The 25,220-nt window shown below is 34.4% G+C and overlaps 2 protein-coding genes and 1 pseudogene across 3 annotated transcripts; 2 read left to right on the forward strand and 1 right to left on the reverse strand.

The window, feature by feature from the left end:
* Positions 1-244: 244 nt before the first annotated feature.
* On the forward strand, positions 245-7,600 carry LOC146898915 (peptidyl-prolyl cis-trans isomerase CYP59-like). The gene is made up of 14 exons (XM_085732056.1): positions 245-460; positions 548-652; positions 1,673-1,790; positions 1,951-2,001; positions 3,191-3,282; positions 3,388-3,487; positions 4,502-4,624; positions 4,714-4,791; positions 4,912-4,958; positions 5,053-5,108; positions 5,468-5,508; positions 5,991-6,087; positions 6,217-6,346; positions 6,432-7,600. The coding sequence occupies exons 1-14, from the start codon at positions 363-365 to the stop codon at positions 7,111-7,113; spliced, it is 1,818 nt and encodes a 605-aa protein (XP_085588182.1). The 5' UTR covers positions 245-362; the 3' UTR covers positions 7,114-7,600.
* A 5,584-nt stretch (positions 7,601-13,184) lies between these two features.
* On the forward strand, positions 13,185-15,347 carry LOC146898916 (GRAS family protein RAD1 pseudogene; annotated as a pseudogene). The gene has a single exon (XR_015021167.1). The product of XR_015021167.1 is annotated as a GRAS family protein RAD1 pseudogene (transcript).
* A 506-nt stretch (positions 15,348-15,853) lies between these two features.
* Positions 15,854-24,566, reverse strand: LOC146898917 (RAF-like serine/threonine-protein kinase 20). Its single transcript, XM_085731628.1, has 9 exons — positions 24,358-24,566; positions 19,310-23,488; positions 19,150-19,230; positions 18,402-18,554; positions 18,084-18,247; positions 17,584-17,731; positions 17,374-17,496; positions 16,870-16,957; positions 15,854-16,383 (listed from the first exon to the last, which is right to left on the reverse strand). Exons 2-9 carry the CDS (start codon positions 23,366-23,368, stop codon positions 16,190-16,192), a joined length of 5,010 nt encoding a protein of 1,669 aa, XP_085587754.1. The 5' UTR covers positions 23,369-23,488; positions 24,358-24,566; the 3' UTR covers positions 15,854-16,189.
* Positions 24,567-25,220: the final 654 nt, after the last annotated feature.

Here is a 25,220-nt window from a genome sequence, read left to right on the forward strand (position 1 = left end):
CAGATAAATTTGAGATGGATACAAAAATATTGGAGAACTAACCGAATCAACCCACCCGATCAAACCGAGATCCGTCCAAACTGATACCCGCACAAACCGTATTAATTTGTGGGCGGAATTGGGTCTCTAAATTGGATGCTCGGTTTCGTACATATTGTAATTTCATTCAAAGTTTAATGGCATTATTGAGATTTCAAATGAAAATAAGGGGTATTTTTGTTAATTTCTTCCTCTTTATTTTCTGTCGGACTCTATCAGAACAGCCACAATCGGCCGTTCGCAAAACCACCTTCGTTCTCGCCACCACACACCGTACCGTTCATATTTGCAAACCGTTAGATTCATCTTCTACAGCGACAAAGATGTCAGTACTGATGGTGACGAGTTTAGGCGACATGGTTATCGACTTACACACCCAAAAATGTCCCTTAACCTGCAAAAACTTCTTGAAGCTTTGCAAGTTAGTTTTCTTCATCATTCTTCACTCTCTTTCTTTATTTCTTCACATCATCATTATCTTAACATTGTTGTTTGTTTTTGTCTTTAGGATCAAGTATTACAATGGATGTTTATTTCATACTGTTCAAAAGGATTTTACTGCTCAGACTGGTGATCCTACTGGAACTGGCAATGCTGGTGATTCTATCTACAAGTAACATTCCCTTTTACTCTTTTCATATTTGTTTTTCTAGGGTTTTTAATTAATTAATTAATATTTCAATATGAGTTTGTGAAGTTGAGTTAAGTTTTTATTTTTTATTTTTTGTTATTTTGTTAAAATGTTGCTCCGGATGTGTGGTAAAACTAGATGAGACAAGATTAAAAATGGCACTTGCAGTAGAATTTAGAAAAGAGGGTTGAAAATAGGTTTAGGTGTTTTGGGAATGTAGAGAGAAGACGGGTAGATACTATAGTAAGGAAAGTAGATCAGATGGAGAGAGAGACCTAAAAAGACTATAAGAGAAACTGTTAAGAAATATCTAGAGATTGCTGAGTTGGATCGAAATATTGTTTATGATAGAACACTCTGGCGTAATTTGATTCATGCAGTCAACCCCGCTTTGTAGGATAAGGCGTGGTGGTTGTTTTTGTTGTATTGTTAAAATGTTTGTTTGTTTGTTGTTGTTACTGATTCACAACTACCGGCTAGCACCTATAAATGCAGAGTGTTAGTGATAACAAGACTTTATTTTGGGTCTTGGGGCTCACCATGGTCAGAAAAAGTCTTGGGATTTCGTGGGATTTGAGTTGAATCTTTACTGGAGTAGTAGTAATAAGTCTTGTATCACTAGGGTTTATTTATGTGATAGAGGCTTAGATTTTAGGACCTATTCTAACATTGACGGTAAATAAAAAAGGGAAATATTATATGGGATAGTTTTGGATTTGAGGAGAGTGAATGGGAGGAGGGAAAGACAAGACATTATCCAAAATTGTCTTGAAAGGGGAAATTATCTGTAGTATTTATCCACTGTTTAGGTTTGTGTCTCATTGATACGAGGTTTCTCAATGAATGGATCTCAGTTAGTAAGAAAAATCTTGTTTTTTGGATCATTGTTTTACATTGTCTAGGGTGCATCAGATAAGAGTGTGTTAGCATGAGAAGTAATCTTGATTGGAAAATTTCTGACTTGATGTTGTCATTTTGTGCAACGACCTTCTGATTGTTCAGGTTTCTTTATGGTGACCAAGCTCGGTTTTTCAATGATGAGATTCATATTGATCTAAAGCATTCTAAGACTGGAACCGTTGCCATGGCTAGTGCAGGAGAGAATTTGAATGCTTCACAGGTATGGCATTGATTTTGGTGGCAGCTTGATGATTGCTTTACTGTTACTTGATCAACATGTGTTCTTCCCTGACAACCTTGTATAAAGCATGAGTAATTAATGCACCGGATAAACTATTTTTTCACTTACAATTCTTTTTCCTGTTTGTTTCTTTTTTCAGTTCTATATAACTCTGCGTGATGACCTTGATTACCTTGATGGAAAGCACACAGTAAGTATTCTGGGCGTCCTTTCCTTGCTTTGATTGTTTCCCAGGGTACATGGGCATCATTGCCTTGAATACCCTGAAATATTTGCTTATTCAGGATTTGAATAGATATCTTCTGTAAATTTCACTTCTGCTGCAACCAGTTTAAATATTTATGTTATTATGACTGGGGGAATAAGTATGTTTTACAAAGTTAACAAGCTTATAGTTTAGTCAAGGACAAGACAGTCACAATAATATATACAATTCTAAATGTAAAATCAGCTCAAAAGATAGTTCGCTCCATGTTTTTGAGAGTACCCTTTAGCAACCAAATGAGCCTTGTAAACCCACTTCGTTCCAATTCATTTGCCCTTATCAGATAGATCAGTGAAAGCCCATGTTTGGATCTTTTCAATGGATTTGGTTTTCTGTGGTCAGTCTTAGTTTGCACTCCACAGCCTCCTCAAAATACAATGGATCATCATATGAACTTCATCCACATAGACCTCCACTGCTGACAGACTCACCCATCCCTTTAGATCTTCACTGCTAACAGAAATCAGTCATCCATGTTTGTTTCTCTTGAGGTTGCCTCAACTCTCTCACCCTCTCTTTGCCTTCACTAGAACTATCTTCCTCTTCTTTAACTCCTCACGAAAAGTCTCTCCTACCCTCTCCATTAGTATTTTCTTCTCCATTCTCATTTTTAGTCACTCCTCACAAAAAGTCTCTCCTATCTGTTATCTCTTTTGCAGCACCCTATGTCAGAATTGTGTCGAGCACTATCATATTATTTACCTAGTTCTTCACTTTGGGTCATTCAAGAAATGTATTACCCAATTCTATTTGACATTAAATACTAATTTCATTATTTTAATGTCATTTGACTTTTAAATATATAGAATGAGAGTAAGTGAATTATGGAACTGAAAAAGTTTTTTCTGATTGGTAGCTTCAGAGAGCATGAAACTCATCTTACGGTGCACTTAAGCTTGTTAAACAAGTCCTAACAACTCTACAGTTACGCAGCTGAACTTCGACAATGGAGAGCACATGTGCATTTAAATTTTATATAATAAAAGCATAAAATAGAAGGTTGACTGGCAGAAGCAGCTATTATAACAAAAACAATTTAGCTATAACTTTCCTCTATCAACTTGTATACTGTCGAAGTTATTTGTTTGGTTTCTAAGGTATGCCATCTCTGCAGGTTTTTGGTGAGGTGGCTGAAGGATTCGAGACTTTGACTAGAATTAATGAGGCTTATGCCGATGGAAAGGGAAGACCATTTAAAAATATTCGGTTTGTACTCCTTTTTTACTACTAAGAAATGTGGATTGAAAGAGGTATTTTAGTTTTTGTCTTTTGAGAAGAATGTAATATATTCATCTTGCTTTACTTGAACAGAATCAAGCACACTTACATCCTGGAAGATCCTTTTGATGATCCTCCTCAGCTACCTGAGTTCATTCCTGAAGCTTCACCAGAAGGAAAACCTAAAGACGAGGTAAGGAGGGGTTGATTGCAGAATAGAATTTTATAGCTTGTAACCAAGCAACATTTAGCATAGATTATATTTAGCTGTGATCCCTTCTATTACGAGAGCATTAATTGTGAGAACTGAGAATGACTCCAACTGAAGAAAAAAAATCATCGACCTCGTTTTTCTTAACTTGATTACACGAGCAAATCCACCTGTTATTTCTTCAGACACATTTTAAAGAAATAAGTTTGAACTTACATTAGTTAAGTTTGAAAAATGTGGGAACAATTCCTTTTATGGTTGCCAAACCAGGGAGCAAATCCACCTGTTACTTTAGAGTCTGTTTGGGAGGGGGATATTGGAGGGGAGGGGAGGGAATGGCTTGCTTTTCTTTTCTAAATTACGCAAGCTATAAAATGTTTCTAAAAATGAATGAAGTATGATTGAATTGTTATATGACCATATATCATGGTATTCTTTCAATTTTTTTTTTTTTTAAATCTCAAATATGTATTAAAATATAGACCCAGCCCTCCAAAATCCCCCTCCCAAAGATATGCAGAAGGATAGGATCATAAGTGAGCTATTCAGCTTAATTTACACTGATTAATTTTATTAATTTCGATACTTTATTTTTTTCACCTAGTTCAGGAGGGTAAGGCACCCTCCCCTATTTTTTTGTGATTCGTCTTCAATCTTAAATAAATTTTGTTTCTCTATATAAATGGTTAATGTATTCAACATGTTTTTTCTGCCATGTTTGTAAATTACAACAGAAAATCAAGGATTGATTATCATATGATTAGATTCTTGTGAATTCTGATATTACAATTTACAAATTGATTTATATATGCTGTCACTGTATGACTAATCTGGAGATAAGTGACACACCATCTATATATTATGGATGAATATGTTGGTTTTTTTTATGTATTTATAATCATATATCAAACATTATAGTGAATATTTCAATTTTACAGTCTTCAGTAAGAGCACCTGTTTGAACTTCAAAGTCACGACTAAATGCAATTTTACTAGGTTGATGATGAAGTCCGACTTGAAGATGATTGGGTGCCCATGGATGAACAATTAAACCCAGGAGAACTTGAAGAGGTTATTAGATCAAAGGAAGCACATTCTAGGGCAGTTGTGCTTGAGAGTGTAAGTATATGTTGCACAAATCTTAGTACTTCGTGATTTCTCATCTGACTACGATGCCTTTGTATAACTCCCTTTCTTCCTTATTTTAGATTGGGGATATTCCTGATGCCGAGGTTAAACCTCCGGATAATGTACTTTTTGTCTGTAAATTGAATCCGGTTACTGAGGTGGGTAATCTTTTATGCTCCTTTATGCATCTGTATAATTTGCTTCTTTACCCATTCATATCTACCGAGGTAGCATTCAGTGTTTTCTTAACAATTAATGATTTTCTCTTTAAACTATAGGACGAGGACTTGCACACAATATTTTCTCGCTTTGGAACTGTATCATCGTGAGTAATACTGAAGATTTGACTTGTTAACACAGTTAGCAATATATTTTTGTATATTGTACTTATTGTTCTCACCTAAAATATTTGATGATAGGGCTGAAATCATCCGTGACCACAAGACTGGTGACAGTTTATGCTATGCTTTTATAGGTTAGTATGTATTTTCACAATCTGTGTTAAATTTATGCAATTTCAAGTTCATGCAGGAATTTATAATTCTCAATTGTTTAAATGATTCCAATTTTTTTCTCATTAAATGGCCTTTTAGACTCATTATTGAGAATCTGCATCTTCCTAGTTTTAAGAGGAATTAAAAGGTTATTGTTTGAAGACTTTTAAATATCTTATATTATCTTGAGAGTATCTTGATATTATGTTAAGACTAGAGAGTATCTTGATATTATGTTAAGACCTGAGAGTATCTCAAACCTACCTTGCAATTGTAAAAGGGGTAATTACTCTTGTTATTAATGCAATCAATGGTATCTAATGCTTATGCGTCATGACAGAGTTCGAAGACAAACTGGCATGTGAGCAGGCATATTTTAAGGTATGATGGTGAACTTGACCTGTTGTTTTCCTAAGTAATATTGTCTCTCTTTTTCTGGACAGTAAATGACATTGTTTAGCTTCATGCACACCAGATGTTTTAGTAGGTTTATTAGTTCCTTGATAAGCTTATGTATAGCTTACTTAATATTCCTTGGTTAGCATTATCCGTCTTACGTAATATTGCATTTATCTCCTAAACAACAACAATAACAACCAAGACTTATCCTGCAAAGTGGGTTTGGCGTATTTATCTCCTAAAGATAATGATAATTTCGCTAGTGTTTAATCTGCTTGCTTAGCTGTTTTATTTGCTTTGTTATCCTGTTTCAATTTGGATTGGCCTTTTGGATATATTGGATTGCAGAGTTGTTCTTTTCTTTTGTAATTTTTAGTTTAAACTTGCAATTTCAACTACTTATACATAATTTTTTTTAGATGAATAAAAAACTTATTTCTCCTTCATGGCCTCCTGATCTGCAGATGGATAATGCTTTGATTGATGATCGAAGGATACATGTGGATTTTAGTCAAAGTGTTTCAAAACTGTGGTCACAATACATGCGGAAAGATAATAAGGGTAATGATATCACTCTAAGCATTTGTTTTATACTTTCATTTTATGGCATCATACAGAATGCCAGCCTATGTTTGGTTGTCAACGATTGAAACTAACCCTCCATGTTAATACAATAATTTATGACTGCAGGTGGTGGTTGCTTCAAATGTGGTTCCACAGATCATATTGCTAAGGATTGCACTGGAGATGCTACAATGAAACAACCCACAAAATTTATCATGAAGGACAATAATGCCCAACGGGGTGGAGATAAAGCAAGGTCTGTACTTCTGATTGCATATGTTTGTCTTTTACTGCCTGTGATTATGTTTGTTCTAACGAACGACCGCAATTTCATGGTGTAGATACGAAATGGTTTTTGATGGAGATAACACGGAAAGTCCAAAGAGAGAAACGAAACACCAGAGATATGAAAGGGATGACGGATATGATAAAAAAGGTCGGAAGGAAAATTTTAAAGATGATAGTCATAGAGGTCGTAGGGATCAGGAAATGGCAGGCTCGAATAACAGAGATAGGTATCGCGATAGAAGCAGAGGGCTTGAAGGAAATGGAGATGATAAAGCGCGACTGGAAAGAGGTGCAAGAGATCCGGATTTTCATGCCGACAAGAAAGACAGAGAAAGGCATATGGGAAGAAAACATAGAGATGATGACTACCGACGGAAAGATGAGCTAGACTCGAGAAAAAGAGACTTAGATGATAGATACACAGAAAGACGGGCCAGTCGAGATGATAGGAGAAAAACAGATGACAGCCATTTGGATAGGAGGGATGACAGAGATTATAGGAAGAGAACTGAAGACAGTGGAAGGCAAGATGTGAAGGTTGATTCTGGAAGAAGAAAACGAAGCCCAGATGGCGATGATTACAAACGTAGAAGGAATGATGAGGATTACAGAGAAGATGTGAAGATTGATTCCGGACGAAGAAAAAGAAGCCCGGATGATGAGGATTACAAACGTGGAAGGGACCATGAGGATTACAGACATAGGAGGGAAGGTCGTGAACATAGAAGGACATGATACCGGATCTGATGACTATCCTCATCCTCTAGAAGGCATCATGGTGATCATGGTGACAAGATGACTGTTGGTGTCATCATATCCTAATCATAAGCACAGAACTTCGTGAATGCAAGTTTAAGGCAGAGTTTACTAACACAGTGAAATCAAACAGTAAGTTTCGTTTTCTTCGGTTCCACTAAACTTTTGTTAGTGGAATCAGAAAGTCTTGTTTATTTAGTTCTATGCCATATTTAATACTTGGAACATAGATTAGAACTCATGTCTAATATTTTGTCTTGTTTTTTGGTGTTTACGAAAGAACAAAACTGACCTGTAGTAGCATAGGTGTTACAAGTGTTACCCTCCACTAAAAAAAGCATGAAAGTCGAGATTTCAAGAACAGCTATGCAGAGACAGTTGTTGATTGTTATCAACAGTTAGAAGGAAAACGGAAACTACCGCCCAAATGGCATGGTTTCACGATGGAATCGAGTTTTCTTTGAATATTGTGAATGTCTTTTTTGCTTCTTTTCCTCTGCTTCTGGTGAGCAAGTAAAGCATGCTATTATTGATGAATGAGAGGAATAATACGGCTCACATGGATGCAAATCATATTTTAACTGATGGTTCTCAATTTTAAATATGTCTGTGGGATCATCATTGATGTGTCTGCAACTTTTAACATGATATTTTAAGTGTGTATTATAAATAACCGATTTAAAACGGTGAGCGCCATTATAATTTTCAACTTCATTTCAGAAAGTCACCATGTCTTTTTTTTCTATTATTTTATTGTCAAGTAGTTTAATAGCTAGACTCGCACACTAAGTATAGAAAAGTTGGAAAGTCAAAGTTTAAACCCCGACCCCTACGTATTAATGTCAATGGAGCTACCAACCAAGCTCCAATACATCATTTTGATTGTTTGTGTTTTAACAGGGTTATAAGTTATAACTACACCCAGTTTAAAACTAGGGTATTTTAATCTCCCTTTCATAATAGTGAGACTTTTCAATGTTTTTTTTCACATGTAATCATTATATACACTTTATCTTATTCCTTCAGATTCCTAACCAAGTTATTAAAAAGCCTTTATCATCTTTAATTTTCACAAAGTGAAATAATTTGATACATAAAATTTATCAAAACCACCTTATGTCTCATTGGTCACATCTGATTACACTTGTTAGGAACCTTTGTAAAAATATTATAACTTTCCTAAGGCATCCCACTAAACAAAAATTTAGGCGGAACTACACTAGAGATCTTTTGAGGGGTAACATTGACGCAACTGGTAAAGTTGTTGTCATGCGACTGGAAGGTCATGCGTTCAAGTCCTAGAAACAGCCTCTTGTGTAATAGGGTAAGGTTGCGTACAGTACAACAAATGGTGGGACCCCTTTCCGGACCCTGCGTATGCGGGAGCTTTAGTGCACAGGGTTGCCATTTTTTTTACATAGAGATCTTTTAACTTAATATAAAATTTCAAACACTTATTTTATCTTGTCAAATTAATCACTTATCTTTAAAAATATGTAAACAGTTGAATGAACTTTCATTTTTAGTCCACTTATGTTACAAATTTGTGTGCGTGATCATTGAATGATGTACTATAAAGAATAATTCACCACTCAACACCACATCTAGACCCTCATTGAGAATGAGGTCACAATATTTTGAAATATCTTAATGCTGATGAATTAGAAATTGTAACGGTCGTTGTGTAATATAATATAATTTAGATGTGATGAATTTGATAATGTTATTTACCTTTTTAAATGTTAAACTAATAGTTTTTAAAATGTACACAGATGGAAAATGAAGTTATAACATTTGTCACGTTTTGAAACATAAAGGAATAAGTTGACATGAACAAATGACTAACTTTACACCGGAGAAGAAAAAAATGAAATTAAAGTTAAAGAGAGAGCAGCATAGTTCTGCCAAAAAATATTTTTTTTTGAAAGATCTGCCAAAAAAATATGTATTTATGTAATTTAGCTATAACAAAATTAGTTTTTTTTTAATAAAAAAAAATGAAATTAAAGTTAAAGAGAGAGCAGCATAGTTCTGCCAAAAAATATTTTTTTTTGAAAGATCTGCCAAAAAAATATGTATTTATGTAATTTAGCTATAACAAAATTAGTTTTTTTTTAATAAAAATGTGACAATCATTTAAAAATGGAATCATGTACTATTTCATAAAGATACAAATATTGACAAAATAAAAAAAAATAAAAAAAGAAATCAGGAGAAAACACATTTTTGGTTCCTTATTTCTATTAGGAGGTTCATGTTGGTCCCCTAATGAAAAAAGTTGCATATTGATCCTTTAACATCTATTTGATAGTCAAATTCAACATTTGTGACACACTATGTTGTGATTGAGTGTCTATATCAGTGTTATGTGTCACAAATATTGACTTTAACTAACAAAATAGATGAAAAATACTAACTTATTACCATTTAATCAAATTAAAGGACCAATAGACATCTTTTATTTTTTTTGGAATTAATATGAATCTCAGAGTAAAAAATGTGTTTAAGTCTAAGAATAAAATGTAAAATGAACCAAGGGGGAGTAGTTAACTGTATATAATACTCCATATAAGTGCCAAAATAGTAATATATATATATTATTGGAAAAATGTTCAAGGGTCAAAGGATAGAGGTTTTTTCTTTTATTATTTAAAAAGGAAGGATAGAGGATATTTTCAAAGCCAACCACCTAATGTGTCTCATTGTTTGTTGGCCGACCAAATTGTGAATAGGTTTATGACAAGCAGATGAGACCAATGAAAATGAGAAGAGAAGTTTGCTCATTATGTGAACCGGCCATAAGTTAAATGTTCATGTGCTGTGTGTGTGAGTGAGGCCGGCTAGGAGGTGATCTTGATTTACAATTTGCACTGTATTTTCTTTAAAATTACTCCCTTCGGTCCTATTTACAAGAAAAAGTTGACTTTTTAGATACATTGAATAATTTATGTATTTAGTCAAGAATCAAACCTGATACATAAATTATTCAGTGTATCTAAAACGTCAATTGTTTCTTGTATATCGGACAAGAAGGAGTATTAATTTTTAAAAGCATGGCTATCATCATCAAGCAAGTCTTACAAGAGCACACATAAATAGCAAGGAAAACTCAAATATAGTTGGTTAAATTATTTTTTGTAAAGGAACATCTTATATTTTTCGTTTGTAAACCTCATTCTACAGATTAATAATAATAACATAGTAAAAGCATCTTAGGTTCGTAAATAAAGAGAATGTGTACAAAGTTTTTTTTTGTTGTAGATGAGGTGACAAAATGCTACACACTTTACACACACAACCGTGAGATTTAGAATTCGAATGACGGTGTTCAACCTAATGATATATTTTTTATGAAGGGATATTGACATATGTTTGACAAAAAGAGATTCAAAAGTTGATTCCTTAAAAATTCATTTTCTTTAAAAAATATTCTATCATTATTATTCTCTAGGTCCTGAATTGAAGTGCCTTTCATGGTAAAATACTCTTTTCACACCTTATTTATAGCCAAAAATATTCATAATTTTTTAGCTTCAAATACAGGTAAATGGTACAAATTTAACTCTATTATTGTTTCAAAAGAAATCCTTATCAATTCTTCTATTTTATAATATGAGTATGCATCCCAATACAAATTTAATGTGATACTAATTATTATAATAAAAAATGTGTAAATATAACTAATTTTTGAATATGTTTAAAACAGTAAAATTTTGTCTATAGAGAAGTCATGTGTAGTTAGTACATATAAATTAGACATTGACAAAACCTTTTTACTACTATGTCTTCCTTTATTTATGGCTTGATCACGGGCAAAAGAAATCCTTATCAATTCTTCTATTTTATAATATGAGTATGCATCCCAATACAAATTTAATGTGATACTAATTATTATAATAAAAAACATGTGTAAATATAACAAATTTTTGAATATGTTTAAAACAGTAAAATTTTGTCTATAAAGAAGTCATGTGTAGTTAGTACATATAAATTACACATTGACAAAACCTTTTTACTACTATGTCTTCCTTTATTTAAGGCTTGATCATGGGCACATGTAGCTCTATTTTTTGCTCAACATGCAACCACATGTAGCTCATAAAAACCGTCAAAAGGTGTTCTCTTTTAGGGTGAATGGTAGAAGGGCCTAACATCAACTACCTCCTGTACATTACCCTTTATATTTGCCAGCTGAAACTCATCATGTATGGACATGACTTCTACCTCCTAAATGCAACAACCCATAGAAGTGTGACATTGACACCTACATACATTAATCATATGGAGTTTTAACAGAGATTGGAATCTCTGAGATCTTATGTTTGATTCTCTTTAGTGTCAATTTAGGTGAGTTAATTTAATTTCTTCAACAAAAAAAAATGGAGATTGGAATCTGGGACCTAATTATTATAAAATCTTTGATTGATATTTACCTATTATGCAAAATCGATTTGGTACGCATAGTAAAAAATTTAGGATTATATCATAGTATATTCAAGATATGTTGGATTATCCACTGAAATGTCACTCAGATCATGCTCTAAATGACTAGAATGTAAGAGGCTTGTTAAGAGTCTCACATTAAACGATCTAAAAAATGTTTATAAATATTTGACATCTCACGTTGTAAGTCGATTTTCTGAGAGTTACTATGAATAGTAAATTTGTTTACTCACTTAATTTGTTGACTTAAAATCATAAAATGAATAGATGTCTCAAAGGATGAATTGACTTCTTATGTATGTTATATATTTTTTCTCTTGTCTTTGTATTACATGCTTTTGTACAAATTATTATAGGGAAATGTTAACTTGTGCACTTGGAGCACAAGTTTAGAAACTAAACATAGAAATTTTTTCTTGGAAACTGTGCATTCAATATATTAAAAGTTTGAAATTTTGTCTTTTCAATGCAAAAGTTACCTTTTTAATTCCATTTTTAGTTTCTTAACTTGTGCCCTTAGGACACAAGTTAACATGACCCATTATTATAAGGTTTGTTGTTTTGGTGGCCGATAACCAACATAAAATGATTATGTTTACGTTAGGTTATTGGTTATTTGGTAGCCTACAATATAATGATTTAAAAACAAAAATATCGGGTTTCAACCAATGAGTTGATACAAATGATTGGACCTTTGTACGTGTATTAGGTGTGATTTCATCTCATTTTCAAAATTATCTTGTTAATAATAATAGTGTATATACGTAAATTTTATCGTAAACTTGTGTCCATGTTGGTGGTTTTCCTTTGAATTGCTTAATATATGCTTCCATTATTCTTGATTTTGTTTATAAAAATTGAGTTTTCTTGCAAATAAGTGTCGGAAGATTTTTACTTTTTAAAGTAAATCTTTAGTGCCATTTGATTGATGTAAGATATTTAAGTCCCTTAATATCTACCATCATTTTGTTCGCGAGTTTGAAAGGAAAGGGAGAGAAGGACTTATAGGAAAAAGAAAAAGAAAAAAAAGGAAGGAGGAAGTGACAAAACAAAGAATATTTAGAGAGGGGCTTTGGGAGGTTTATTTTTCTTCGTAGTACAAATCATACTCATTTGGGGAACTCAAAAATTGTATTGGAGGAAGGTTTATCTGAATTTTTTTAATTTAATATATGTTGTTATCTTAAAACAAAACATATATTAATCATAATTATTAATTTCATCATTTTCTAAAAAAAAATACCTTTTAAAAAATATGAAAAATTTCTCCATTTTTCTTTATCTTTACCACACCCTCCAAAGTCCTTCATTTTCTTCTTATTCTTCAGACTCCCAAACAAAGTCCAAGTGTTTGGTCCGAAAACATATGATAAATGAGGTTAATCTTTCAAATAAATCTCAATTATCTCGTAGTGGAATGCTATGATATCTAATTTAACAACAAAATAAAATAAAATAAAAGTAATTGTTAATTATAAGTTGGAAATTCTGTTGTGTTGTAACTTGTGTGTATTAAATTATAAAATATGTACAATCAACCTTTTCTCTAAGCCAATAGAATCTAGGTATTATTCTTTAATAATACCATTGCTGAGTATTCATTTTGTATCTTAGAATCATATTTAGAACCTCTATGTAGGAGAGTTAAATAGAGAAACTGCCTTATGTGCAATATAGTTTTGTATAAGATCATAAAATCACTCAAATCCTCTCAATTCTTTTTCTACTTTAATTCAAACATCTCAATTATAGCAATGGAAGACTTAAACATGTGGCTTTCCTTCTATATGAATGAAAGTGTCAACCTTGATTTCCCTATTAGAAGGTTTTGCCCTGCAAGAATGGAACAAGATCAAGAAGGAGATTGCCATGACCAAGAGACAGTTCTTGATGATGTTGAATTGTGTACTTTTGATACTTCAACCACTCCTTGTTTATTACCTTCTTCAGAAGTTGATGACTTTGTTGATAGCTTCATCAACATGGATCAATATGAAGATCAAGAGTCTCAAGAGAAGAATCATCAAAGTCAAAGTTTTGATCATCATCACTTTTTGGTGAATGATGATGTCTTTGAATATGATCCAACCACAATGGAGGATGAAGAATTTGAGATCTGTGAAAATACAACAATCACAATGGAAGACGAAGAAGTTGAAATGAACGACACTTTTGGTACTATTCCACAATCACAAGCCAGTCTCGGTATGAACCAAGGCCTTGACTTGGTCCATACGCTGCTGGCTTGTGCTGAGGCCGTTGGTTGTAGAGACAACAATCAGGCAAATTTGTTACTTAGTAAAATTTTGGCTTTGTCGAGTTCTTCAGGAGATTCATTACAAAGAGTCTCCTACTGTTTTGCCACGGCATTGAAGTGTAGGTTATCAGTTTATCCACATAATGGATTTTCAAATAGTACACTCATGACAAGTACTTCTAATGATGTTTCTTTGATAACTAGGGAGAATAAGTTGGAAGCTTTTCAACTTCTTTACCAAACAACACCTTACATTACTTTTGGTTTCATGGCTGCAAATGAAGCTATATGCCAAGGATCAAAAGGTAAAAGCTCAATACACATAATTGATTTAGGAATGAAGCATACTCTTCAATGGCCTTCGCTTATAAGGAACCTCGCTTCGAGGCCTGAGGGGCCTCCAAAGCTCAGGATAACAGGATTCAGTACGAATGAAGAAAACAATGCAAAACTTAGCGCTAGCATGAATTTGCTTGTAGAGGAAGCACTCTCATTGGGAATAGTCCTTGAATTTCGCATAATATCAGAGCCGGCAACTCCTTCTCTTCTTACAATCGAGAAGCTCGACTTGAGAGAAGGTGAATCTTTATTTGTTAATAGCATCTTGAAATTGCACAAATATGTGAAAGAAAGTAGAGGCTATCTAAAATCAATTCTTCAGTCAATCAAGAAGCTAACTCCAATTGCACTCACAGTTGTAGAGCAAGATACAAATCACAATGGACCTTTCTTTCTTGGTAGGTTTCTAGAATCACTTCACTATTACTCAGCAATATTTGATTCTCTTGAGGCAAGTATGCCAAGAAATAGTCCAATTAGGATGAAAATAGAGAGAGTACATTTTGCAGAAGAAATTTGTAACATTGTGGCTTGTGAGGGTCCTGATAGAATGGAGAGACATGAAAGAGTAGATCAATGGAGAAGACAATTAGGAAGAGCAGGATTTCAAGTAATGCCACTCAAGTGTACAAGTCAAGCTAGAATGATGCTTTCTGTTTATGATTGTAATGGATATACATTGTCATGTGAAAAGGGTTGCCTTTTACTTGGTTGGAAAGGAAGGTCTATTATGATGGCTTCTGCTTGGCAAGTGGCAAGTTTGTCATATACTGATAGAGCCTCTTAAGACAATAGGAAATGGATTTGGTGCAGAAACTGCATAAATCCCAACCATTTAAAGCTGATTTTGTTATTTCGTAATTTGAGCTGTCCGATCTCACTTTAACGGTTGGGATCGCTTTCTGCACGTGTTCTTTACAGCAGGGAATTCAATCAAATTCAAGAAAAAGGGAGTAGAATGATCATGCACTTATTCATTGCAATAATTTGTTTCTTTCAACATTTAATTTAATTGAGTTAATCATATTATTATACCTAGTCACATGCATATTCACTCAATTGAAGTGTATCATTTTTGGAAAAAAGTTGAGTTAGTCATAATTTCTGATTGAACTTATTGACCATGTATTTGAGTCTCAAATTTCATAGGGTATTTGATAGGCTGTAAAAATAATATAGAACCTCAAGACGGAATGGTTTAAAGCAGTTTCCTAGAAATGTTTTTTAACTTGCAAGAAAGACAAAATTACTCGCAAGAAAGACAAAATTACAGATAGCATCAAAGCACATCCAGTTTTCCATATTGGCCTAATGAGGAATCTTGCCTCTGGATTGTAAGTTTTGTCTAAATCTTTTGGCCTTGAATGTATTTGGTCTCTCTATTATTGTCATTTCCGGATTTTAATCTCTCCAATTTAATTTTTCAGAATTTTAATCCCCTTATTTTTAAAACGATACAATTTTGGTTCGCTTCAGTGACTAACAATTACCGCTAATACGAGCATTTCACTAACGATTATCGTAATAATACAAGCAACACACAGGACCTACAAAACCGTTTGGTGCTGATATGGCTGATACATGTCTGTTGGTCTCGTCATCAGTTCCCTATCATATCAAAATTGACCAAATTGACAACAATATTAAGACAAAGAAAAGGTTGTGGACTCTTAAAAAAAAAAAAAAACAATTGTTGAATATTGATAGCATTATTCCTGAAACAAATGAAGTAGCTTATCATTTTTTGCTGACTATCATATAAATAGAGATGTCAGAACAGAACTGATTAATCCATTACCCATAAGTATCAGACAATTTTGCACTTGTATTGAAGCATTGGTGTACAACAAGTACCTTGCCTAGCATAGTACTAGATTATTCCTGTGTATATCTGTTGGAAGAAAAAAAAATCAAAACCTATATATTAGCACCATCCCTGGTATAACTAACTTCCTGGAGTACCACTAAAAAAAAAAATGTTACATCATCAATAGCAATAATAATGCTATCTCTGATTCATTTAGATGGCTTGTTTCCCTGTGGCTTTGTTTCAGTAGCAGCTGCGGACATTATGCGCAAGCGACTTGCAATTTGTGTGAAGGAAGGCCTGGCTACAGGATTCGGTGCCCAGCATTCCTCCATCAGTGTTTTCCATTCGAGATCGCAGTAGCTTGGAATGGCTGGCCGCAATGTGTTATTTACAATCCCACCTGCATGTGGAGACAAATATTAATGACAACTAATACAAAATAAACCAATTGATTGACTTCTTATGTTTTATTTCTGAAGGAAGATTGATTTCTTATGTTGACTTGATGGAATAGGAGAAATAATAAACAATGCTGATTTTTATAGGATAATCTGATAAACCTAAAGAACTCCCACAGCGATATGCGCTCATTCTACACAAGTATCAGACCCTAATTATGTTTATGTTCATTATTCTCCTCTTTTCCAAGCCAATTAAACATGTACAGAGAAGGCTCTATTTTTGTTTCTTTATTCTCCCTCCATCTATTTTTTAAAGTAAAGTGATCGAAAAGAAAAATGAACACAAAGACTTTATTCTACAATCTTGTGTGCTGTTGCTTCAATATAAAGAGGTAAACCCATTTGAAGACGATACAAAAGACTAGATAGTTCATATAGCTCTTCAACAGAAAAAACAAAAGAAAAACATGAGAACACAATCTTACCTATAATTCCACCATAGTGCATATTGGCATATGGCTCCTCACCGGTTAAAATTTCCCATAGAACTATGCCAAAGGAGAACACATCAACCTACAAGATCAAAATGAAAATTCAGCATTCAATGGTTGCAACCAGTTATTGTTTAGAGGTAAAGTCCAAATATAGCACATGTTTCATAAATTTTCTTCAGTAATAGAATGAAATAGGAAAATTTTAATGTGTAATATTAAAATTGGTCAAATGAACATATCTTTCCAAAATTTGAGTAAATGAACATAATTAAAATTAAATCAAAAGTTATGAGTATTAGAGTTTTACTACTATATGAAATGAAGGAAATTCCAACATCAAGAAGAGACATCAATACAGCTCATTTCTTCAGTTAATTTTCAGTGTCAAGGCAAATTGGATAAAATCATAAAAGATGGGTTTGAGAAAATTTCAAATTTCCTTGGTGGATATGGATTGGAGAAAACCATTTTACTAGAGATAACTTAAAATATTACCTTTTCTGAAACTTTGTTGCTGCTTCCGTTCAGCAGCTCTGGTGCCATCCAAGGTAAAGTCCCCCGCACACCACCCGTAACCAAGGTATTTCGTTTAATTTTTGACAAACCAAAATCACCAACCTAGGAAAGAAAAATTTTATGTTTCTTATTAACATGCCAAAATTATGACATATCAAATTCACAGAAGATTACACAAATATCAAATACCTTGCATATTGGCCGTAAAGGATCTTTCAAGTTCACAAGCAAATTGTCGCATTTTAAGTCGAAATGCACAATGTTTTTCGAGTGTAAATATTCCATTCCAAAAGCTGCATCCATTGCAATTATCAGCTTTTTCCGATGATCAAGATACCTAAAAAAAATCATGTTCAGATTCATAAGCCGAACTCGCCAGTAAACAGGACATGATATTCATCACTTGAACATTCTTGCAGACAGAATACACTTTAGAAAAGTGATGCCTTTCATCCAAGAAATAATTCTATTATAAAAACTAGTTTTCATCAAATGTGATGCAATAGTAAACATTTTTCTTATGTCCTCGTGAGCTTAGCTCGGTTGGTATGGACAATGCATAATATATGCAAGGTCGGGAGTTCAAACCCCGGCCACCACAAAAAAAAAAAAAAAAAAAAAAAAAAACATTTTTCTTTTAGTAATGCTACATGGTAATAGAAATGAGAAGCTTTTTTTAAATGCATTACTTGTCTTTGCGAAGTAATACATGCTTAAGAGCACCATCCACCATGAATTCTGTAACAGTAGCCATCGTTCCTCCGGGTCCATCCTGTACCACACCATAAAGTGCAACCACATTTGGATGGTGAAGCTTTGAAAGAATGTCAGCTTCTCGCCAGAACTCTACAGTCTGAGAACAGATACAACTATAGTTTTACTACCCTCGAAATATATGCTCATCATTAACTTTCTAACAATCACAACCATAAGAAGCATTCTCTATTTCTTTTTAAAGAAAAAGAAAACAGTACATGCTATCAAACAGACATGGAATGACAAGTTACCAGTCTCTCTTGCTCAGATATTGGACCCCTGAAGCAACTCTTCTTTATTCTTTTGATAGCAACATCTGTTCCTCTCCATTTTCCATGATACACAGTCCCAAATGTACCAGAACCTAGTTCCCTCAACTCTTCAAGATCATCGTTCTTAATGACCTACCAATTGCACCAAAACAAAAACAAAAGCTAAAGTTATTCAGGTAAACATTCAAGCATGTTTTTGTAAAATTTATCTTTAATCAGTTTTCAATGCAAACATAGTTTTTTTGTTAGTATAAACAACATATATTCTAGTAGAACAATTGATACTTCTAAAGATAAATAGAAATATTCAGTATCTTCTTAAAAATGTTTACACACACACACATAATATTTAAATATTGCCATATCCCATACCCATACCCTAGCCAATTGTTTATAAAAAATTTATATTTGTAAATCATATCCTATCTTACCCGTACCTGTGCAACATATCTTGTTCGCATATATATTAATATGAGACAAAGTTCCATTTACAAAAGTCAGATAATTAGGCTCTAATTTAGCAACAGTGAAAAGAATTTTTTCTAGAGTTTGATGAAAACATAAAAAGTGGTACCTTCAATGGTAGATAAATTGAAGATTTATCAATAAAATACTCCTAAAACCTATTATTGGCATACTTAGTGTATTATCAAAGCATATCAGGAATTTATGCAGAAAAGAAAACTAAATCAAATAAGAATTTTCAAGGGAAAGAATGAGACTTTACCTGCACAGTACTGATAGCAATTTCTCCTAAAGAAGAATCATGCGGAGATCGGTTACAGTTTTTGCTTTCAAACTTGCCATCCTAAGTTAAAGCATAAGAACTATTGTCAGCTGAAAAACATATCTAAAAGGATACTGAAAAAATTAAATTAAAATCATACCTCGTACTCAGACTCTGGTGCTCTTTGATTTTCCATCCTACCATCAAACTGTACACTTCCCGTGTCATTAAGTTGGGATTGATCATAATTGGAATTCAGAACATGGGTTTCTGTTTCAATCCTTCTATGTAAGTCCTGATTTTCTTCATCAAAATTGAGGTGGGAATCCTCACAATCTACAGGAACTCTATCAGTTGTTTGAGGTGTAACATGATGTGAAAAACCAAGATGATCTTTATCAATAGGCGAGACATTGTCAAGGCCTTCTTGTGCCAGCTTTCCAAAATATGACCAACTTTTAGGTTCGTGATTTTCCATATTTACACTATAGCCTGTTCCATCTGCGGATGGTGGATGCAGAATGGAGGGGTCTTCTTCAAGTATTGCTTTAGAATACATATCAGAAAGCATTTCACGGGGGAATCGATCATCGATGTCAATTAAAATGTCACCTTCTACTTGATTGGAAACATTTGCGGGAAAATCTTGAGAAACAACTTCGGTTATGTTCCCAGCTACAGAAACAGGTAGATCTTGCACCACATGGCTATCATTAGATTCCTTCCTATAGGCCTCACCCCAATCAATCTCGGGAAGATTGGATGCTATAACATCAAGGCGCTCAACAGAGGAAACATGATGAACAGCAGGAAGATCTGATTTACCATTTTTAGTTTCGGTTTCATCACAAAAGGGTTTGATATGGTTATCTTTAGTTTCCACCTCTTTAACTCCTTCATCACTCATCAAGACTTGCTTCAACTCGGGATCCATGTGCTCAGACTGGTTTGACTTTATCTCACTGTTTGTATGAAGCAACGGTTTATTCATTTGATCGTTGGCAAACCCATTGTCAACAGTATGGTCATCTGCAGAAAAGGCCGCTGGTGAAATAGTTGGTTTCTTGTCTGGATCTAACAGATTGCCATCTTGCAAGTTGTCGCTAGATTCTGTTACTGGATCGACTGGCTTAATATCGGAAAGCAAACCTGACACATGAAATTGTGAGCTGTGTGTATCATCTGACTTTGAGGACCGATTCAGGATCTCTACTTGCTCCCTGGGAGTTCTTTCTGAACAGTAAAATCTTTTAGGAATTGGAGAAGGATGAAGACAACTCAAATCAATTGCATTGGAGTAGGAATCAACATAATTAGGAACACATGAACTGCTAGATGAAGAAGTGCCCACTTCACAACCTTGGTGCTGAATTTTTTGTGTGGAAGGGAGCAAAGGTAAAGGCTCCTCAGGCATGGTAACTCCAACTGACAGAGATGGGGACGGGGTTTCCAAGGATAGAACATTACCCTGGTCACTCCCTTGTTTGCCTGAATTATTATCACCTACTGTTTTCACCTGCGCTGTAGATACTTCAGATTTTTGTATTTGTACTCCACTAGGTGGATAGTCTTCATTCAGATTCCCTGGTTGATTTTTCAAAAGATGAGGAGCCATAGAAATAGGAGTCTCTCCAACAACAGGGTTATGAGAGGGATGAAGGCCATGGTGAACAGGATATTGACGAGTAATTTCTGCAGCTTGCGTCATTTGGCCACCATTAGTCAGCGAATCGGTTTCATAAGCATTTGAAGATGCCCTTAATACTTGTTGTGAAGACTGGGTAGCCAATGAAGTGTCAGATTTGTTAGTCAAGGGAGCATTCCTGACACCATTAGTCATTTGGTGAACAGGAGGATATTGACGACTAACTTCTTCAGCTTGCGTCATTTGGTCACCATTAGTCAGCGGACCGGTTTCATGAGCAATTGAAGAAGTCATTTGGTCACCACTAGTCAGCGGACCGGTTTCATGAGCAATTGAAGACGTCGTTAATACTGGCTGTGAAGACTGAGTAGCAAATGAAGTATCAGATTTGTTAGTCAAGGGAGTATTCCTAACACCAACAGTCATTTGATGAACATGACATTGACAATTAACTACTGCAGCTTGCATCATTTGGTCATCATTAGTCTGCGGACCGGTTTCATGAGCAATTGAAGAAGTCATTTGGTCACTACTAGTCAGCGGACCGGTTTCATGAGCAATTGAAGACGTCCTTAATACTTGCTGTGAAGACTGGGTAGCCAATAAAGTGTCAGAATTGTTAGTCAAGGGAGTATTCCTGACATCAAGAGCCATTTGCTGAACAGGATACTGACGACTAACTTCTGCAGCTTGCGCTATTAGGCCGTCATTAGTCAGCTGATCAGTTTCACAAGCAATTGAAGACGTCCTTAATACTTGCTGTGAAGACTGGGTAACCAATGAAGTGTCAGATTTGTTGGTCAGGGGAGCATTCCTGACACCAACAGTCATTTGTTGAACAGGATATTGACGACTAATTTCTGCAGTTTGAGTCATTTGGTCACCATTAGTCAGCGGACTGGTTTCATAAGCATTTGAAGACATTGTTAATACTTGCTGTGAAGACTGAGTAGTCAATGAAGTGTCGGATTTGTTAATCAAGGGAGTATTCCTGACATCAAGAGTCGTTTGCTGAACAGGATATTGACGGCTAACTTCTACAGCTCGCGTCATTTGGCCACCATTAGTCAGCTGATCAGTTTCACGAGCAACTGAAGACGTCCTTAATGCTTGCTGTGAAGACTGGGTAACCAATGAAGTGTCAGATTTGTTGGTCAAGGGAGCATTCCTGACACCAACAGTCATTTGTTGAACAGGATATTGACGACAAATTTCTGCATCATGCGTCATTTGGCCACCATTAGTATGCTGATCAGTCTCGTGAGAAATTGAAGACGTCATTAATACTTGCTGGGAAGACTGGGTAGCCAATGAAGTGTCGGATTTGTTAGTCACAGGAGTATTCCTGACATCAACAGTCATTTGGTGAACAGGATGTTTATGACTAATTTCTGCAGCTTGCGTCATTTGGTCACCATTAGGCAGCTGACCAGTTTCAAAAGCATTTGAAGACGTTATTGAGACTTGCTGTGAAGACTGGGTAGACAACAAAGTGTTGGATTTGTTAGTCAAGGGAGTATTCCTGACACCGATAGCTTGTACAGCTACACTGCTAGGCTCTCTTATGATAGTTTTACTCTCAAATTCACATTCGTCGTTTGCTGAAAAGCTGACACCAAGTGCAGTTGAGTTGTTTATTGATCCCAAGTCTATGCCATTAATAGCAACAACATACTGGACCTCAGAATTATTACTAATGCTGCGGAGAGCATTCTGAGCATCTTCCCAATCGTCCTCTGAGAACAAAAAAATCCTAAGTCTTTGCGGGGGTTCTCTATCTTCTATAAGGTTATACTCCTCCATCATATTCTGTAAATCCTCGTCAGTTGATACAGATACCAAAGCATCAAGTTCTTCCCCAGGAAGTTGATACTTTAGTACATGAACCAGATTGTAAATAAACACTGCTTTCTGACTAAGCTCCAGCCAAGATATGTCCTTTCTCAGACGAATAAGATGTGTCTTACCTCCCACATACCTTAATTTTCCATCCCTTGGCCTAGGTAATATTCTACCACCAAAGCTACAAAGACATTTCATCATCATTGACGATCTTCTCTTCAAACCACCATAAGAAGCATACCCTCGCCCAAATTGACCATTCTCTTGATTCAACGGATTTCTTGATGTTGATCGAGTTGACCCATATTTGCTTCGGTCTCCATGTAACCATGTACTCTGTCTGTTAAACTCTGCTGGACCTTTCTCAACAGTTGAGAGCACAGAAACACCTGCACCATTCCCAAATCCTGAATGACTGATGCCTAAAACATCATTCAGTTCCCTACCATTAATTGTAGAATTGGAATCACCAACATTTGAAAATACAGGGTTCTTTAGATTTACCCTGTCTCTAATAAATTCAAAAGCAAATTCCTCTCCCGTTTGTATTGAATAATTCTGTACAGATTTAACATCTGATGTGCTGCTATGCTCAGATGGACTTGTATAAGTATTAGCATACATGCTGTCCAGATAGCTTTGCATTACTGACTGCGATCCAGGCTGGACTTCCTCATTTCTTCGCTCCATGGGATTGCAATGAAGCTGTTCGTTAAGTCTTGGTTGTTCCATCACACCATTTTTTTTCTTCACAACAGAATACAGAAACGTGAAGAATCAGAAAACTTTGAAACCCTCAAGAAATTCTACTGATTTTTCGTTTCACAAATCGCAACTTAACTGTATAATTTCCTGCAAACATAATGGAACAAGGGCAATAAGCTTGAGCAACATATCAATATGCGCAAATATAAAGAAATTAAGCATACACACTCTGCAATGACATACCGGACCGGTAAACATGATATTTTGTCAAATAACATAAAAAAATTGTGTTTTTGTAAAAATCATAAATAAAAAGGACAACCCGGTGCATTAAAGCTCCCACATACGCAGGGTCTAGGAAGGGGTCGCACCATTTTTGGTGTATTGAACACAGCCTTACCTTATTTTTTTACACAAGAGACTGTTTCCAGGACTTGAACCTGTGACCTTTTAGTGTGATCATAAACAACTTCGAATTTCAAGAATTAATAACGAATTCTGTTACGACATTTGTTCATAAACAACTTCGAATTTCAAGAATTAATAACAAATTTTGTTAAAAAATCGATACTTTACTCGATAACCTAATTCAGTGCGGTCGATGGCGGAGAGCCAAAATCCTGCCATACCAGCCACTTTATGGCCCATCATATCTAATTATCGACCGACATTGGGCACGGCGGGGAGCTCAAAATACCACAATCGATATCCGCCATAACCGATATTCGACGACCCTAAACCCTAACTTAATTTGGGAATCATCATAACACAAAACTGAAAAATTTCTCACTAAATTCTGAATTAAATTACACACATTAAATATCAACATTCAATACAATATTCAATTCCATTCTCATAATGCATTTTTTTCAAAATTATCATAAACCTAGGGTTATATAACTCAAAAAAATGAACTTTTTGACATAAAAACAAAAACCCAAAACAACATTAATAAAAAAACGAAGAAAAAGAGTGAAAGAATGTGTAAATTAAGAACAAAAAATGAATGTTTATACCTGAGAAGAGAATTTAGAAGAGAAAACGATGAATTGAGTGAAAGCGTTGAGAAGAGAATCTGTTTCTGTTTTGTGTTATCTTTTGAAGAGAGGGATTGAAATGAAATGAAAATGACGGCACTTTGTGTTGAGTTTCTCTCTCTAGAAAATGGAATGAGAAAGTTTGTTTGTTTGTTTCTCTCTCTAGAAATTGCTTGCTTCTTGTGTTTGTTCTTTGTGCGCCGCTTTTCTTGTGCTATATAACTGCGTTGTATTTTAGTGATTTTATTTATTTTTTAATATTTTTCAGATAGAGGAGAATGTATATGATGTGTTACTCCCTCCGTCCCGGAATAACTGACCCATTTTTTAAAAAAAAGTGTCCCAAAATAACTGACTCATTTCAATTTTCAATACAACTTTCATCATTCTCAATACAACATAACACTAAATAATACTACTTTTATCATTCTCAATACAATATATTCCACTTTCCCCTTTATTTATACATTTTTCTTAATATGTGTGAAAAACAAAATTGTGTCAATTAAATTGGGACGGAGGTAGTATCTGTTATGGTCTTTTTTTAAAAAATAAAATAAAAATTCTGTCAAAAAGATTAATAAAGTTTTATCAAAAACTATTTTATTTTTTTACAAAAATAAATGATAATTTTTCTTTTAAATTGATAAAGCATATTGATATAATATAAATTCAAAGTCGTAAAAACAAATGATGAATCTGCTAATAAATTCACAACATTTATGATAATATCGTAAAACGGTAGATTACATATGCTTACAAATATGACTATACTCAAGTTTTTGAATATTTATGACTCTGGATATGCAATGTTGATTACTTTTGCACTACCTGAAAGCTAA

Source organism: Medicago sativa, chromosome 8 (genome assembly GCF_051527215.1).
Source record: "Medicago sativa cultivar Bolivia chromosome 8, Bolivia_mono, whole genome shotgun sequence".
NCBI classification, from domain to species: Eukaryota; Viridiplantae; Streptophyta; class Magnoliopsida; order Fabales; family Fabaceae; genus Medicago; species Medicago sativa.

Coding starts and splice junctions, on each gene's coding strand:
- LOC146898915 (XM_085732056.1), top strand. CDS start 363: ATGTCAGTACTGATGGTGACGAGTTTAGGCGACATGGTTATCGACTTA. Junction 4,625..4,713: donor GGGCAGTTGTGCTTGAGAGT/GTAAGTATATGT, acceptor TCCTTATTTTAG/ATTGGGGATATTCCTGATGC. Junction 6,088..6,216: donor CATGCGGAAAGATAATAAGG/GTAATGATATCA, acceptor TTATGACTGCAG/GTGGTGGTTGCTTCAAATGT.
- LOC146898917 (XM_085731628.1), bottom strand. CDS start 23,368: ATGGAACAACCAAGACTTAACGAACAGCTTCATTGCAATCCCATGGAG. Junction 19,231..19,309: donor CACCAGAGTCTGAGTACGAG/GTATGATTTTAA, acceptor GCTTTAACTTAG/GATGGCAAGTTTGAAAGCAA. Junction 18,248..18,401: donor TATCTGAGCAAGAGAGACTG/GTAACTTGTCAT, acceptor ATCTGTTCTCAG/ACTGTAGAGTTCTGGCGAGA.